This window comes from Bos indicus, chromosome 20, assembly GCF_029378745.1.
Source record: "Bos indicus isolate NIAB-ARS_2022 breed Sahiwal x Tharparkar chromosome 20, NIAB-ARS_B.indTharparkar_mat_pri_1.0, whole genome shotgun sequence".
Taxonomy (NCBI): domain Eukaryota; kingdom Metazoa; phylum Chordata; class Mammalia; order Artiodactyla; family Bovidae; genus Bos; species Bos indicus.
The window spans coordinates 14,618,858-14,634,607 of record NC_091779.1 but is presented as its reverse complement, the minus strand read 5'-3'; the positions used below and the strand labels follow the sequence as shown (position 1 = coordinate 14,634,607).

The window sequence follows — 15,750 nt, the reverse complement described above, 5'->3', positions numbered from 1 at the left end:
AACCTATCTTCTGGGAACCTATCTTTCTTGAACCTTCTACCTGGAACCTATCTTCCCTTTTCTACCTAAATTAACAAGTCAATTTCTGCTGTCTGGATAAAGAACTCTGTTGATATACCAGTACTCGAGATCTGTGTCAAACTGAACAGCAGGATTGTAAGGGAGGCCCTGACTCTGACAAGTTTTCCATTTCCCCACTTAGGTTCCCATGCTGTTCTCTGTTCCACTCCTCTTCAAATTTTGAGAATAATAAACCCTGCTTCCCTCAAAATGTTTCAACAATCCAAAAGCCATTAAATAATCATGACCTACAATCCAAAAGCCATCAAATAAAAACTCAGAAATCTGGCTACATAACAAAATCTGAATGGTGAAGACTACCAAAAGCAAACTCAAAATACACATTAAAAAAAATGGGAAAAGATATTTGCAATTCCTAGTACCAACAAAGGGCAGTTATCCCTACTCTAACCCACCAGATCATTAAGACCAATAGCCACCAGGGAAAAAATGGGCAAAGGAACTGAACAGAATGTTCACTGAAAAGGAAATAAAGACAACTCTGAAACATATGGACAGATGCTCAGCCTTATTCATGATAAATGAAATGTACATTAAAATCTATCCTGGGATTCCATTTTCACTTATCTGAACAGCAGAAATTGATAAGGTTGAAGACAGTGTGGCGGGGAATATACGTATGTGTATCGCTGGTACAAGTATACATCAGTATCCTCTCTATGGAAAGTAAGCAGACAAAATCTATCAGAACCACTGAAGTACATACTCCTTTGATACAGCACATCCATATCTGGGAATTAATCCTCAATTTACCTGCACAAATGCATACAGGTTTATGTACAAAGTTATTCACTGCAGCATATTTGTAATAGTAAGACAGTGGAAGTAACCTAGTCATCAATTTTGGTATAAAAGAATAAGGATGTTGTTTACTTAACGATATGCAATAATCTCTGAAAGAAAAAAGTAAACTATAGAATAGTGCTTACGGTACATTGCCATTTGTATAAAAGGAAGGAAAACCCCTGCACAGTTATACATAATATACATTTTATATACATTACATCAATAGATACAGACATGTAAAAAATGTCTCTGCAAGGATATACATTGGTTACCTGAAGAAAGCAGTCCTGGCTCCAGGGGGGAAAGGGTGAGAGACATGTCACTACAGACCTTTTATATCTCTAAAATTTAAAACATGTGAATGAGTTGCTTTCTCAAAAACCAAACCAAGAAACCTCCCTCAAACAAACCAAACCCAACAGTAAGAAGGGTTGCTGTCATGCAAGTATTCGTAGACAAAAGGCAATGATTGCACTTGCAAATTCTTCAGAGAAGCTATATTGCAGATTTTCAATAAAATTTCATTAACTGAAGATTTTAGGAGCAAATTGTAGAGGTCTTTATATCTTGCATTATTATATGTTAACAGGTTTCCTCTGAATCTAGAATTCTGCTGAGGTTGAGTGGTAAGGAGTCCTTCCCCTCCCAGGGAACTTACAGGAGCAAAAAAGGCCAGATTCTCCAGATTTGGGCCATGCTACATTTTGTATACAACTTAGTGCCTAGCATGGTGTAGAGTGGCTAGGAGCTTCTCAACAAATTTTTGCTGCTTTGAGGTTATAAACTTAAGAAAATACTTCATCAGTTGGGAATTGGTAATTTCTACAGCTCCCAATTGCCAGCTATGAAACTATTGTCATTAGCCTATCTGAAACATGATATGCTCTAGAAGAAAAGAAATTAAAGGACAAAAGAAAACAAAACAATGATTGCTGGGTAGGGGGAAATGACAGAGACACAAGGAAACTTCCCGAGGCGATGGAAATATTCAAAATTTTTACGTACATATGAACTTCAAGGTGTAGAAAAGTTTTCCCGCTACCTACATCAATAACATACATTGCCACTTTTGCCAGGTAACTCTTCACTGGGAATGGTTAATTATTAACATGAATGTAAGAATGTGAATGATAAAAGCAGTTTCAAAAGAAAACAAACTTCACTAGTGGCTTCCCTAGTGGCTCAGTGGTAAAGAAGCTGCCTGCAGCGCAGGAGACGTGGGTTCAATCCCTGGGATGGGAAGATCCCCTGGAGGAAGAAATGGCAGGCCACTCCAGTATTCTAGCCTGAGAAATCCCACAGACAGAGGAACCTGGGGTCACAAGAGTCCGACAAGATTTAGGAACTAAACCACAACTTCACTGAGTTTCATTGTGTTACAATGTCCTTTCCTTAATAACAATTCTGAGTCCATAATTTCACTAAGTAACAAAGTATACATTTCATTGTGTCACCTACAGAATGGTTACACACACTGCTATGGAAAAGCAGCTGAAGCAGGTGACCATAAAATAGGTGAGGCTCATTATCATTTGTGGAAACTAACCTTGATACTTTATAGTCATACTTTGTAATAATCACTAGCAGGACCACCCAAAAAATGCCATGCTGTAGAAGAGGGCAGCAGAGGATGAGATGGTTTGATGGCATCACTGACTCAATGGACATGAATCTGAGCAAACTCCAGGAGACAGTGAAGGACAGGGAAGTCTGGTGTGCTGCAGTCCATGGGGTCGCAAAGAGTCAGACACGATTAAGCGACTGAACAACAACATCTGTATGAGCATTATACCTAAAAATAAAAGAGCATTCTTGTCCTTTTTGATGATCAGAATCGTTGGAGCCCTACTTTTGTGTAATACACTATCTGGATCAATCATCCAAGAAATTACCTTCACATTTTCTGTATTTTCTAATGGCACTTGCATTGTGCTTTCACAGTGCTGTTGTGCTTATTATTTCAATTTTTTCCTGGGTTTAAACAGTTTATCTATGTCTTACCATCTAACTTAATGGTACAATTTAAGATGATTACACTTTGAAGTATTATTTTGAATTGAAAGAAGGTTAACATATCTATAACTCTGGTCTAAGTTTAAGGGAACTTCAATAAGGATTTTTTTTTTTTTTAAATCACTTTTGTCCTCTTTCTTAAGCAGTGCATTACATTGCATTACTTGACCTAAGTTTTATGAAGACCAGGCTGTGACACTGTGTCCCCCACTGTGCCTATACCACAGTGGTGCTCAAAACACTTGCTCAAATAATGAAACCAGCCGTGGCAGCAGGTCAACTCAGGATGCAGCTGTGTGTGGCAAAGGCCACCAGGGCTGACTCAGCTTATCAGGATGCCGAGGCAATCTACTGTGAAGATTGGACTTTCTCCGCTGGCCCCTTACACATTGATATTCTCCAAGCTCCACCCACAGACCTTCCCTTCATACTCTACACATTCCACCTGGGCAAAGACTTCCATTCCCCTGGCCTATTATAAGTGTGTGGATGACACCAAATTGTTCTTTGATTCTGTTTTCCTTCCTAAGATACAGATTTTCTCTCTTAGTGTATATTAGATATTTCCATTCCATGACTACATCTCAACACAAGACCCAACTGAACGCATCATCTCGCTAAAAACTGTTCCTTCTCAGGTGTTGCCTGAAATAGCCCCACCCAACTGCCTATCGGTGAAACTCAGGTGTATCTCATTTATAATCTTACTCACCTACCATGAATCAATCAGTGATTTTACCACCAGAAATATATCTCTAATCTATCTACTTCTCGTCTTTTTTACTGAGACCATCTGGTGAGGCATCATCATAACTTACCAGAGTTACTCTGAACTGGTGACTCTGCCTCCAAACTAGCTCTCCTCTAATCTACTGTGCAGCCATGATGCACTTTCCAAAACGTGAGTACGTTTAAAAATCCTTAAATCTTTTCCTGTGGTCCTGAGGGAAACATCCAAACTCCTTCTCATGGCTTAAAACATCCTCTATGAATGGGAAATTGCCTTGTAATTATACTAAAACATGGCAAAATGGATAAGCACACAGGGTCCAGAGGAACCACACTGACCCATCACTTCCTAGCTGTCTCAACTACTCACTTGACTTCTCTGTCCCTCAGCATTCTGAACTGCAGAATGGAAATTGTAATACCTATCTCACAGTGTGGGTGCCAATGTTAAATAAGAGGAAAATACAATGCTTGAGACAGCGTCTGACACATCTGACATGCAGCAAATGCTTAGTAAATGTTAGCTACTGTTCTGTCTCCAGTTAATTTCTCACTTCTCTCTGTTAGTACTCTGAGTTCCATCCAAAGGGCACATCTTCTCACACATTTCCTCTTCCTTTGCATATCTGGTCTCTCCGGCTATAACTCCCCCTCTCACAATTCTTCAGGTCTCATCCTAAATGCCATATCCTCTGGAAAGTCCTTCTGAACTCTCCAGTTTCCTATTAGATGCCCTTTCTATGTGCTTCTCAAGGCTGTGTGTGCTCCCTGTCATACCACTGTCTGACTTTCTAGTACTTTCTTTTAACTGCTAAATTGTAAGTCCTGTGCGAAGGGCAACTGTATTCCCGGGGCCTAGTACAGAGCCTAGCATGCAATATGCCTTTAATAAAAATTGTCAGGTCTATGAATAAGTGTATCTTTCATCTTGTACATGACCTCAATGACCCAGATAACCATGATGGTGTGATCACTCACTTAGAGCCAGACATCCTGGAATGCAAAGTCAAGTGGGCCTTATGAAGCATCACTACAAACAAACCTAGTGGAGGTGATGGAATTCCAGTTGAACTATTTCAAATCCTAAAAAATTATGCTGTTAAAGTGTTGCACTCAATATGCCAGCAAATTTGGAAAATTCAGCAGTGGCCACAGGACTGTAAAAGGTCAGTTTTCATTCCAATCTGCAAAAAAGGCAATGCCAAAGTATGTTCGAACTACCACACAATTACACTGGTCTCACATGCTAGCAAAGTAATGCTCAAAATTCTCCAAGCCAGGGTTCAATGTGCATGAACTGAGAAATTCCAGATGGTCAAGTTGGATTTAGAAAAGGCAGAGGAACCAGAGATCAAACTGCCAACATCCACTGGATCAGAGAAAAAGCAAGAGAGTTCCAGAAAAATATCTACTTCTGCTTTATTGACTACGCTAAAGCCTTTGACTGTGTGGATCACAACAAACTGTGGAAAATTCTTTAAGAGATGGGACTATGAGACCACCTTACTTGTCTCCTGAGAAACCGGTATGTTTCAAGAAGCAACACTTAGAGCCAGACATGGAACAGACTGGTTCAAAATTGGGAAAGAAGTGCGTTAAGGTTGTATATTGTCACCCTGCTTATTTAACTTACGTGCAGAGTACATTATGCAAAATGGTGCTGGATGAAGTGCAAGCTGGAATCAAGACTGCCAGGAGAAATATCAATAATCTCAGATATGCAGATGACACCACCCTTATGGCAGAAAGCAAAGAACTAAATAGCCTCTTGATGACAGTGAAAGAGGAGAGTGAAAAAGCTGGCTTAAAACTCAACATTCAAAAAAAGAAGATCATGGCATCCGGTCCCATCACTTCCTGGCAAATTGATGGGGAAACAATGGAAACAGTGACAGACTTTCTTTTCTTGGGCTCCAAAATCACTGCAGATGGTGACTGCAGCCATGAAGTTAAAAGATGCTTGCTCCTTGGAAGAAAAGCTATGACCAACCTAGACAGCATATTAAAAAGCAGAGACATTACTTTGTCAACAAAGGTCTGTCTAGTCAAAGCTATGGTTTTTCCAGTAATCATGTATGGATGTGAGAGTTGGGCTATAAGGAAAGCTGAGCGCCGAAGAATTGAGGCTTTTGAACTGTGGTGTTGCAGAAGACTATAGAGTGTCCCTTGGACTGCAAGGAGATCAAACCAATCAATCCTAAAAGAAATCAATCTTGAGTATTCATTGGAAGGAATGACACTGATGCTGAAGCTCCAATACTCTGGGCACCTGATGTGAAGAACTGACTCATTGGAAAAGACCCTGATGCTGGGAAAGATTGAAGGCAGGAGAAGGGGATGACAGAGGATGAGATGGTTGGATGGCATCACCAACTCGATGGACATGAATTTGAGCAAGTTCCCAGAGTTGGTGATGGACAGGAAGCCTGCATGCTGCAGTCTATGGGGTCGCAAAGAGTCGGACATGACTGAACTGACAACAGTGCCCAGTGTGATCCTCCCAAAACTGCAGTTGGTAGAACAGCACAAGCTTCCCATGCATAACAGCTATGTGCAAAACACAGTTCAGCAAAGGCTGCCACAGAACAAACGTGGTCAAATAATACTGAGGAGGGGAGCTTAAAACAAAGTTAGGGCTTCTGAACCACTGCAATTCTGAGTCTTTTCTAAATACAGTGAATCTCCAAGTTGCATGTTTGAGTCGGAGGAGGGGTAGTGGTGGTGTATATTTCTCAAAATAGCTCCTGCAAGGAGAACTGGAAGGAACCACAGGTATAAATCAACACATCTCCCTGTTTTGTTTTTGTTTTTTTTAACAGTTGCAGAAACAGGCCCAGAAGGGCAAAAAGACGGGTTCAGGACCACACAGCTACTATAGGTAAGAGGAAGAGAAAGAAGTGGAACCCCAGAGGCTCATTTCAGCCCTGACACTTCCAGCGCAAACAATGCCTTCGGCTACTTGGGTCTGCCAAGTGTTGCCACCTCAAATTTTATTTTCAAACCATACTAAAGTTGAGGTTAGTTTTTCTGGGCCAAATGCCTCCTAGGCCTACAGACAGGAGTCTGTCTCAAACACCCCTCCCCCACTCCGCCCTATATATACTTTCGCTGTAAGTCCATTTTGGGCAGTGGGAGCTGGGCTGCTGCGGGGGAGATCGTTTCTTTCTTCTTTTCTTTCCTTTAGAGTTTATTTTTGGACTGTAAAATTTTTCTTGTAAACCTAACGAACCTGATCATTTTAACGCCTCCACCCTTGGGCGCTACTCCTTACCCAGAGCACACTAACCTACCCTACTTACTCCCTCCCTCGCCCAAATCCCTGCGGTTGGTCTTTACCTGGAATTGCCATGGCGTTGGTAAGAGGGGTCGCAGAACCCCTAGGCTTCTAAGTGTTCGCTCGCTTCCCGCTGGCCGCGAGGACAACACCAACGAGGGGGCCGTCTTTCTCCCACCCGCGCCGCGGCACCCGGGTTTGACAGTAACGGAAGGCCCTAAAAGCCCCTGGAGATTGCGGAACCAAGTGGCTGCTGATGCCGTTTCCGGGGGAATCGTTTTGTACAGCACACACGGCGCGAACCATTACTGCCAGCTTCGAGGGGGTGAATGAGACGGGCACACGCGTGTAGTGAAGTAAACAACACCAAGACTTACGAACTGTTGTTTTTAAAATTGGAATACAAGTTAACTTAATCTATAGGAGTTTAATAGTCTCTTCTCAATTCCCTGGACGCCATTGGAATCCCCCTTTTCAGGATTAGCGGTGCTCGGGTCCGGGAGGAACATGGCGGCGTCCGTGAGGACCTAGGCTTGGGAAGAGCTAGTGTTTGGTGTGGTGCTACTGTCTTGCGGGATATTGACAGGCTGTAGCTTTCCGCGACTTCCCAATTTAAGGAACAGGGTACCGATAGGTGGCCAGCTCTAGTTACCTGCGGTTTACTCTCATCCCCATTAGGAGCGGAGTCCTGAGTACTGACCGGAATGAGCAACATTTACATCCAGGAGCCTCCCACGAACGGGAAGGTGAGTCTCACCTAGGGTACCTGGGCTCCCCAAAGCGATATCTCATTGATTAAAGGAATTCTGGGGTTGTAGGGTTGGAAGAGATTACAAAAACTTTGCCTCTGTCTCTGAGCAGGATTGCATTGAAAGCCATATGCTGACACTTCTCAGCACATAATTGAAAAAGTCCTCAAGTGGAGATTTCTTCATCAACCAACAGTATTTCTCCATCTACCAACCTCCTGGCCTTACTGTTTTTTGTTTTGCTTCAGCCTAACTCTGCATGCGTTTTCTAGGGTCGTAGGTAAAAAGCCAAGTATGTTTTAAAAATTGACATTCTTTTGCTAAACTTGGAGATCGCTATTTCTCCATTTGTTCTACAGTTCTTTATTGATTGAATGCCAACTAGGCACCAGGTGCGGGGAATACAAAGATGGGTGGATAAAACCTGTTGCTGCCCTAGAAGAGCTAATGGTTTTAGTTCTAGAGACAGGCAGGTAAAGAAAAACCCTATGGTATGTTTGGGAGGCGTTCTAATGGACAGAGGAGCATTTGCTATGATATTACTGAGAAGTTAGCAACTGGGAAAGTAGAGAAAGTCTTCGTGGACGAAGTATCTTTTGCCCTGGGCTTTGTCAGCGAAACTGGGGAGTGGAAAGAAAAGCCAGCATTGTCCCTATTATCACAGCTTAAGTTGAGTGAAATACACATTGATGAAATAGTCATGCAAATTAGTGTATGCAAACTGTGTTAAACATTGTCCTTCTGAACAGAATTGGACTGAGAAAGAATATCAGGCATAGCCCAAGTTTTCCTTCAAAACCAGTTTGGGACTTTTTATAGCATAAAACGAATTGAAGCTTCAAAATTCTGTACCATAGACAACTTGGCAAGAATTTTGCGTGGAGAACTCAGACCAGTGCTATGTGACAACCTAGAGGGGTGGGAAGTAGTGGAAGGTGGGAGGTTCAAGAGGGAGGGCACACCTGTATACTCATGATTGATTCATGTTGATGTATGGCAGAAGCCAACACAATATTGTAAGGCAGTTATCCTCCAATTAAAAATTAAAAGAAAATAATTTTGGCCTGGAAAGAATTTAAAGCAGATGTAGTAAGTTTGTTCAATGAATGTTTGTTTAGTGGTCTGTACTAAAAGGATTCAGAGATATTCCAAATAAATGGGACAAAATTTCTCTCTACAAAGAGTAGTATCAACTTAGAAAGTACCCCTTGACAGAAATTTCCTTATCTACTGAAAATGAAATGTCCATGTATTATGATGATTTAATCTACATTTTATATTAACCCATATGTTTTATTCTTAAGAAACATTATCACAGTATTGTCTTACTTGTAAGCATTAAGAAAAAGAGCCACTGATACATGATAGAGTTCAATTCAGTTCAGTTCAGTCGCTCAGTCGTGTCTGACTCTTTGCCACCCCATGAATCGAAGCATGCCAGCCCTCCCTGACCATCACCAACTCCCGGAGTTCATTCAGACTCACGTCCATTGAGTCAGTGATGCCATCCAGCCATCTCATCCTCTGTCATCCCCTTCTCCTCCTGCCCCCAATCCCTCCCAGCATCAGAGTCTTTTCCAATGAGTCAACTCTTCGCATGAGGTGGCCAAAGTACTGAAGTTTCAGCTTTAGCATCATTCCTTCCAAAGAACACCCAGGACTGATCTCCTTCAGAATGGACTGGTTGGATCTCCTTGCAGTCCAAGGGACTCTCAAAAGTCTTCTCCAACACCACAATTCAAAAGCATCAGTTCTTCGATGCTCAGCTTTCTTCACAGTCCAACTCTCACATCCATACATGACCACAGGAAAAACCATAGCCTTGACTAGAGGGACCTTTGTTGGCAAAGTAATGTCTCTGCTTTTGAATATGCTATCTAGGTTGGTCATAACTTTCCTTCCAAGGAGTAAGCGTCTTTTAATTTCATGGCTGCAGTCACCATCTGCAGTGATTTTGGAGCCCCAAAAAATAAAGTTTGACACTGTTTCCACCATTTCCCCATCTATTTCTCTTGAAGTGATAACACATGACAGAGTAGTTATGGCCAAATGGAATGCATGGCCGAAGGAGGAGCAGTGTACCTTCTTTTTTAATTCAGTAGCTTACCAATGAAAAGATTAAGAAAACCTGGTTAGAAAAGTGACCCAACCATAATGTGATTTTACCGTATAAACTTACTTTTATAAGTTTCCTGTTGTCAAAAATTTTTATAAAAATAATAATTACAGCAATTATAGCGACCATATTTTGAGCATTTACTCTATCAGATACTGTTCTAAGCAGTCTGTGTATAATAACTCATTTTGTCCTCACAACAAACCTATGAAGATATTACTATCCCTATTTTTATTTTTTATTGAAGTATGGTATATGTGATATACATTATTAGTTTCATGTGTGCAACATGATTTAACATTTGAAACATTACAAAATGGTCACCACAGTAAGTCTAGTTATCACTTGTCAGCATACAAAGTTAATGCTATTTTATTGACTGTTCTCTGTGCTGTACTTTTCATCCCCGTGACTTACTTATTATGCAACTGGGTGTTTGTACCTCTTGATTCCCTTCCCCTATTCTACCCCTCACCTCCCACCCCTTTTCACTGTTTCTTACCTCTTGCAACCACCAGACTATTTTCTGTATCTAAGAGTCTGGGTTTTATTTGTTTCTGTTTCAGAGTCCACATGCAAATGGAATCATGTGGTATTTATCTTTCTATGTCAGACTGAGTTCATTTAGCATAATACTCTTAAAGCTCCATCCATGTTGTAGCACATGAATATTACTTTCTTTTTTATGGCTGAGTAGTATTCTGGTGTGTGTCTTCTTTATACTTATCCATCAGTGGACACTTAAGTTGTTTCCATATGTTCAGTTCAGTCACTCAGTCATGTCAGACTCTTTGCGACCCCATGGACTGCAGTATGCCAGGCTTCCGTGTCCATCACCAACTCCAGGAACTTGCTCAAACTCATGTCCATCAAGTCGGTGATGCCATCCAACCATCTCATCCTCTGTCATCCCCTTCTCCCACCTTCAGTCTTTTCCCAGCATCACGGTCTTTTCTAAGGAGTCAGTTCTTCACATCAGGTGGCCAAAGTATTGGAGCTTCAGCTTCAGCATCAGTCCTTCCAATGAATATTCAGGACTGATTTCCTTTAGGACTGACTGCTTTGATCTCCTTGCAGTCCAAGGGACTCTCAAGAGTCTTCTCCAACACCACAGTTCAAAAGCATCAATTCTTCGGCACTCAGCCTTCTTCATAGTCCAACTCTCACATCCATACATGACCACTGGAAAAACCATAGCCTTGACTAGAGGGACCTTTGTTGGCAAAGTAATGTCTCTGCTTTTGAATATGCTATCTAGGTTGGTCATAACTTTTCTTCCAAGGAGTAAGCGTCTTACTGCATCTCTTTTATTCTGGAATGTTTATGGTTTCAGATTTTGCATTCAAGTCTTGAGTCCATTTTGAGTTTATTTTTATATATAGTGTATGATAGTGGTCCAGTTTCACTCTTTTACTTGCAGCTGTTCAGTTTTCCCAGGATAGATTTTTGAAGAGAGTATCCTATCCGCATTATGCATTTTTGCCTCCATGGTAAACTAATTAACCATGAAAGTGTGGTCTTATTTCTGAGCTTTCTGTTCTGTTCCATTGATCTATGCCTCTGTTTTGTATACCAATACCATTCTGTTTTGATTGCTATAGTTTTGTAGTATAATTTGAAATCAGGGAGCATGATACCTCTGGGTTTGTTATTCTTTCTCAAGGCTTCTTCGTCCATTTGGGGTCTTTGGTGGTTCCATACAAATTTTAGGATTATTTGTTCTAGTTCTGTGAAAAATGCCATTGGAGTTTTGATAGGGATTACACTAAATGTTGGAGAAGGAAATGGCACCCCACTCCAGTACTCTTGCCTGGAAAATCCCATGGACGGAGGAGCCTGGTAGGGTGCAGTCTATGGGGTCGCTAAGAGTCGGAGACGACTGAGCGACTTCACTTTGACTTTTCACTTTCATGCATTGGAGGAAATGGCAACCCACTCCAGTACTCTTGCCTGGAAAATCCCATGGACGCAGGAGCCTGGTAGGCTGCAGTCCATGGGGTCGCTAAGCGTCGGACACGACTGAAGCAACTGCACTTTCACTTCACTTTCACACTAAATGTATAGATTATTTGGGTAGTATGAACTTTTTTTTTTTCCTTTTACTTTCTGGCCTTTATTTTTGTTGTTGTTTTTGTTATTTTTTTCTAATTAATTAATTAATTTTAATTGGAGGCTAATTACTTTACCATAATGTAGTGGCTTTTGCCATACATCGACATGAATCAGCCTCAGGTACACATGTGTTCCCCATCCAGAACCCCCGTCCCACCTCCCTCCCCATCCCATCCCCCAGGGTCATCCCAGGGCACCAGCCCTGAGCACCCTGTCTCATGCATCGAACCTGGACTGGCGATCCACTTCACATAATATACATCTTTCAATGCTACCCTCTCAAATCATCCCACCCTCGCCTTCTCCCACAGAGTCCAAAAGACTGTTCTTTACATCTGTGTTGCTTTTGCTATCTTGCATATAGGGTCATCGATACCATCTTTCTAAATTCCATATATATGCATCAACATACTATATTTGTGTTTTTCTTTCTGACTTACTTCACTCTATAATAGGTTCCAGTTTCATCCACCTCATTAGAACTGATTCAAATGCATTCTTTTTAATGGCTGAGTAATATTCCATTGTGTATATGTAGCTTTCTTATCCATTTGTCTGCTGACCATCTAGGTTGCTTCCATGTCCTGGCTATTGTAAACAGGGCTGCAATGAACACTGGGGTACGTGTGTCTCTTTCAATTCTGGTTTCCTCAGTGTGTATGCCCAGCAGTGGGATTGCTGGGTCGTATGGCAGTTCTACTTCCAGTTTTTTAAGGAATCTCCTTAAAAACTGTTCTTCATAGTGGCTGTACTAGTTTGCATTCCCAGCAACAGTTTAAGAGGGTTCCCTTTTCTCCACACCCTCTCCAGCATTTATTGCTTATAGATTTTTTGATAGCAGCCATTCTAACCATTGTGAGATGGTACCTCATTGTGGTTTTGATTTGCATTTCTCTGATAATGAGTGATGTTGAGCATCTTTTCATGTGTTTGTTAGCCATCTATATGTCTTCTTTGGAGAACTGTCTGCTTAGTTCTTTGGCCCATTTTTTGATTGGGTTGTTTATTTTTCTGGAATTGAGCTGCAGGAGCTGCTTGTATATTTTTGAGATTAATTCTTTGTCAGTTGCTTCTTTTGCCAGTATTTTCTCCCATTCTGAAGGCTGTCTTTTCACCTCGCTTATAGTTTCCTTTGTTGTGCAAAAGCTTTTAAGTTTAATTAGGTCCCATTTGTTTATTTTTTGCTTTTATTTCCATTACTCTGGGAGGTGGGTCATGGAGGATCCTGCTGTGATTTATGTCAGAGAGTGTTTTGCCTATATTTTTGTCTAGGAGTTTTATAGTTTCTGGTCTTACACTTAGGTCTTTAATCCATTTTGAGTTTATTTTTGTGTATGGTGTTAGAGAGTGTTCTAGTTTCATTCTTTTACAAGTGGTTGACCAGTTTTCCCAGCACCACTTGTTAAAGAGATTGTCTTTCCTCCATTGTATATTCTTGCCTCCTTTGTCAAAGATAAGGTGTCCATAGGTGCGTGGATTTATCTCTGGGCTTTCTATTTTATTCTGTTGATCTGTATTTCTGTCTTTGTGCAAGTACCATACTGTTTGATGACTGTAGCTTTGTAGTATAGTCTGAAGTCAGGCAGGTTTATTCCTCCAGTTCCATTCTTCTTTCTCAAGATAGCTTTGGCTGTTCGAGGTTTTTTGTATTTCCATACAAATTGTGAAATTATTTGTTTTAGTTCCGTGAAAAGTACCATTGGTAGCTTGATAGGGATTGCATTGAATCTATAGATTGCTTTGGGTAATATACTCATTTTCTCTATATTGATTTTTCTGATCCATGAATATGGTATATTTCTCTATCTTTGTGATCTTTGATTTCTTTCATCAGTGTTTTATAGTTTTATATATATAGGTCTTTTGTTTCTTTAGGTAGATTTATTCCTAAGTATTTTATTCTTTTCGTTGCAATGGTGAATGGAATTGTTTCCTTAATTTCTTTCTGTTTTCTCCTTGTAAGTGTATAGGAATGCAAGGGATCTCTATGTGCTAATTTATATCCTGCAACTTTACTATATTCATTGATTAGCTCTAGTAATTTCTTATTTTGTGGTGTCTTTGGTTTTGGTATCAGGGTAATGCTAGCTTTGTAAAATGAGTTTAAAAAGGATAGATATTTAATCTTTGAATGTTTAGAAGAATTCATCAGTGAAGCCATCTGATCTTGTGCTTTTGTTTGTTGGCAGTTTTTGATTACTGATTCGATCTCCTTACTAGTAATCTGTCTATTTAGATTTTCTATTTTTTCATGATTCAGTCATGGAAGATTGTATGTTTTTAGGAATTTATCCATTTTTTTTCTAGGTTGTCCAATTTGTTGGCATGTAATTGTTCAGAGTATCTCTTTGCTTCTTTGTGTTTGTATGGTATCAGTTGTAATTTCTGTTTCATTTCTGATTTTATTTATTTGAGCTCTCTTTCTTTGTGAGTGTGGCTAAAGTTTTGTCAGTTTTTTTTCTCTTTTCAAAGAGCTAGCCATTAGCTTCACTGATCTTTTCTATTGTTTTTTAGTCTTTCATTTATTTATACTGTGTTCTTTATTATTTCCTTTCTTCTAACTTTGACTTCATTTGTTCATCTTTTTCTAGTTCATCTAGGTATAAAGTTAGATTGTTTTGGATTGTTTTGTTTCTTGAGTTTGGCCCATATTGCTATGACCTTCTCTCTTAAAAACACTTTCCTTGTACCCCATAAGGTTTGATATGTGGTATTTTTGTCCCTAGGTATTTTTTTTTCCTTTGATTTCTTCAGTGATCCATTTTGGTTGTTCAGTTATTCTTTTTTTTTTTTTTTAAATTGAAGTATAGTTGATGTACAGTGTTGTGTTAGCTTCAGGTATACAGCAAAGTGATGCACTTATACATATAAGAGCAAGCCTCTTAGCATTTTTCCAACAGTTTGTTCACTTTGTGTCTTTGGGTCACATTTGGGTAATACTTGCAACATTTTAAGCCCCCCACCAGTGAAAAGATTATGATTCGCTAACGGCTTACATGTAGATTGGCAGTTTTTAATAATAAAGTATTTTAAAATTAAGGTTTATGCTTTGTCTTTTCAGACATAATGCTGTTGCATACAGTATAGAGTAAACATAACTTCTGTGTGCACTGAGAAACCAAAAACTTTATGTGACTCACTTTTTTGCAATATTCACTTTGTTGTAGTGGTGGGAAACCAAACCTGTGATGTCTCAGAGGTAGTCTGAATTTGGCAATAAGGAGTTCATGATCTGAGCCACAGTCAGCTCCCGGTCTTGTTTTTGCTGACTGTATAGAGTTTCTCCATCTTTGACTGCAAAGATGCGATCAATCTGATTTTGGTGTTGACCATCTGGTGGTGTCCATGTGCTTTAAGGGTTAAGGAAACCATTTTAAAATCTACTACAGTATAGATATTGTCTCCTCCTCCACCCCCAGGTGCATAATTATAAAAGAACTATATAGCCAGTAAAAGCCCAAAAAGATACAATACATTCATCAATGTTATATAAATCATGGCAGTGTAATTTGGGCTTCTGAAGCAGAAACTGAAAGGCAGTTGTAGCAAAAGTGATGGTGATGGTCATATGTCATGGACCATTAATCAGTGATTGACAGTGGACTGTGTTCTGCTGAGGGCTGGGTGTGTGGGGGAAGTGATACTAGAGCAGTTGGATTCAGCTGTGCCAGGGTGTTCAGATTTAGAGCTTTCTATTCTTTTTGGTTGTTTGTAATTATTAATAAGACTGTTATAAGCTGTTTCTACCTGTGGACTCAGTAGGGATTTTGGTTCCTGCAAGATGGCTGCTTGCACCAAGGAGTAACTGCCTTCATGAGCTGTGGAAAGGAGACTATCAACGGATTTCATTTACTGTCGATAGTAATTTTAAGGGTCTTCCCTGGTGGCTC

General features: G+C 40.2%; 2 protein-coding genes across 7 annotated transcripts in view; one reads left to right on the top strand and one right to left on the bottom strand.

Moving 5' to 3' along the window:
• The window catches only part of SREK1IP1 (SREK1 interacting protein 1), a 41,356-nt gene extending 34,222 nt beyond the window's left edge, over positions 1 to 7,134 (bottom strand). The window contains exon 1 of one of the 2 annotated variants that reach the window (XM_070774628.1): positions 6,946 to 7,134. In XM_070774628.1, coding sequence (XP_070630729.1) covers positions 6,946 to 6,958 — 13 coding nt within the window. In that variant the 5' untranslated portion in view covers positions 6,959 to 7,134. The remainder of the gene's footprint in view (positions 1 to 6,945) is intronic. The other variant, XM_019982938.2, reaches the window with a different exon arrangement.
• A 68-nt stretch (positions 7,135 to 7,202) lies between these two features.
• The window catches only part of CWC27 (CWC27 spliceosome associated cyclophilin), a 268,686-nt gene continuing 260,138 nt past the window's right edge, over positions 7,203 to 15,750 (top strand). The window contains exon 1 of one of the 5 annotated variants that reach the window (XM_019982936.2): positions 7,203 to 7,629. In XM_019982936.2, the coding sequence (XP_019838495.2) occupies positions 7,588 to 7,629 (42 nt within the window). In that variant the 5' untranslated portion in view covers positions 7,203 to 7,587. The remainder of the gene's footprint in view (positions 7,630 to 15,750) is intronic. The other 4 variants (XM_070774625.1, XM_070774626.1, XM_070774627.1 and 1 more) reach the window with 4 other exon arrangements.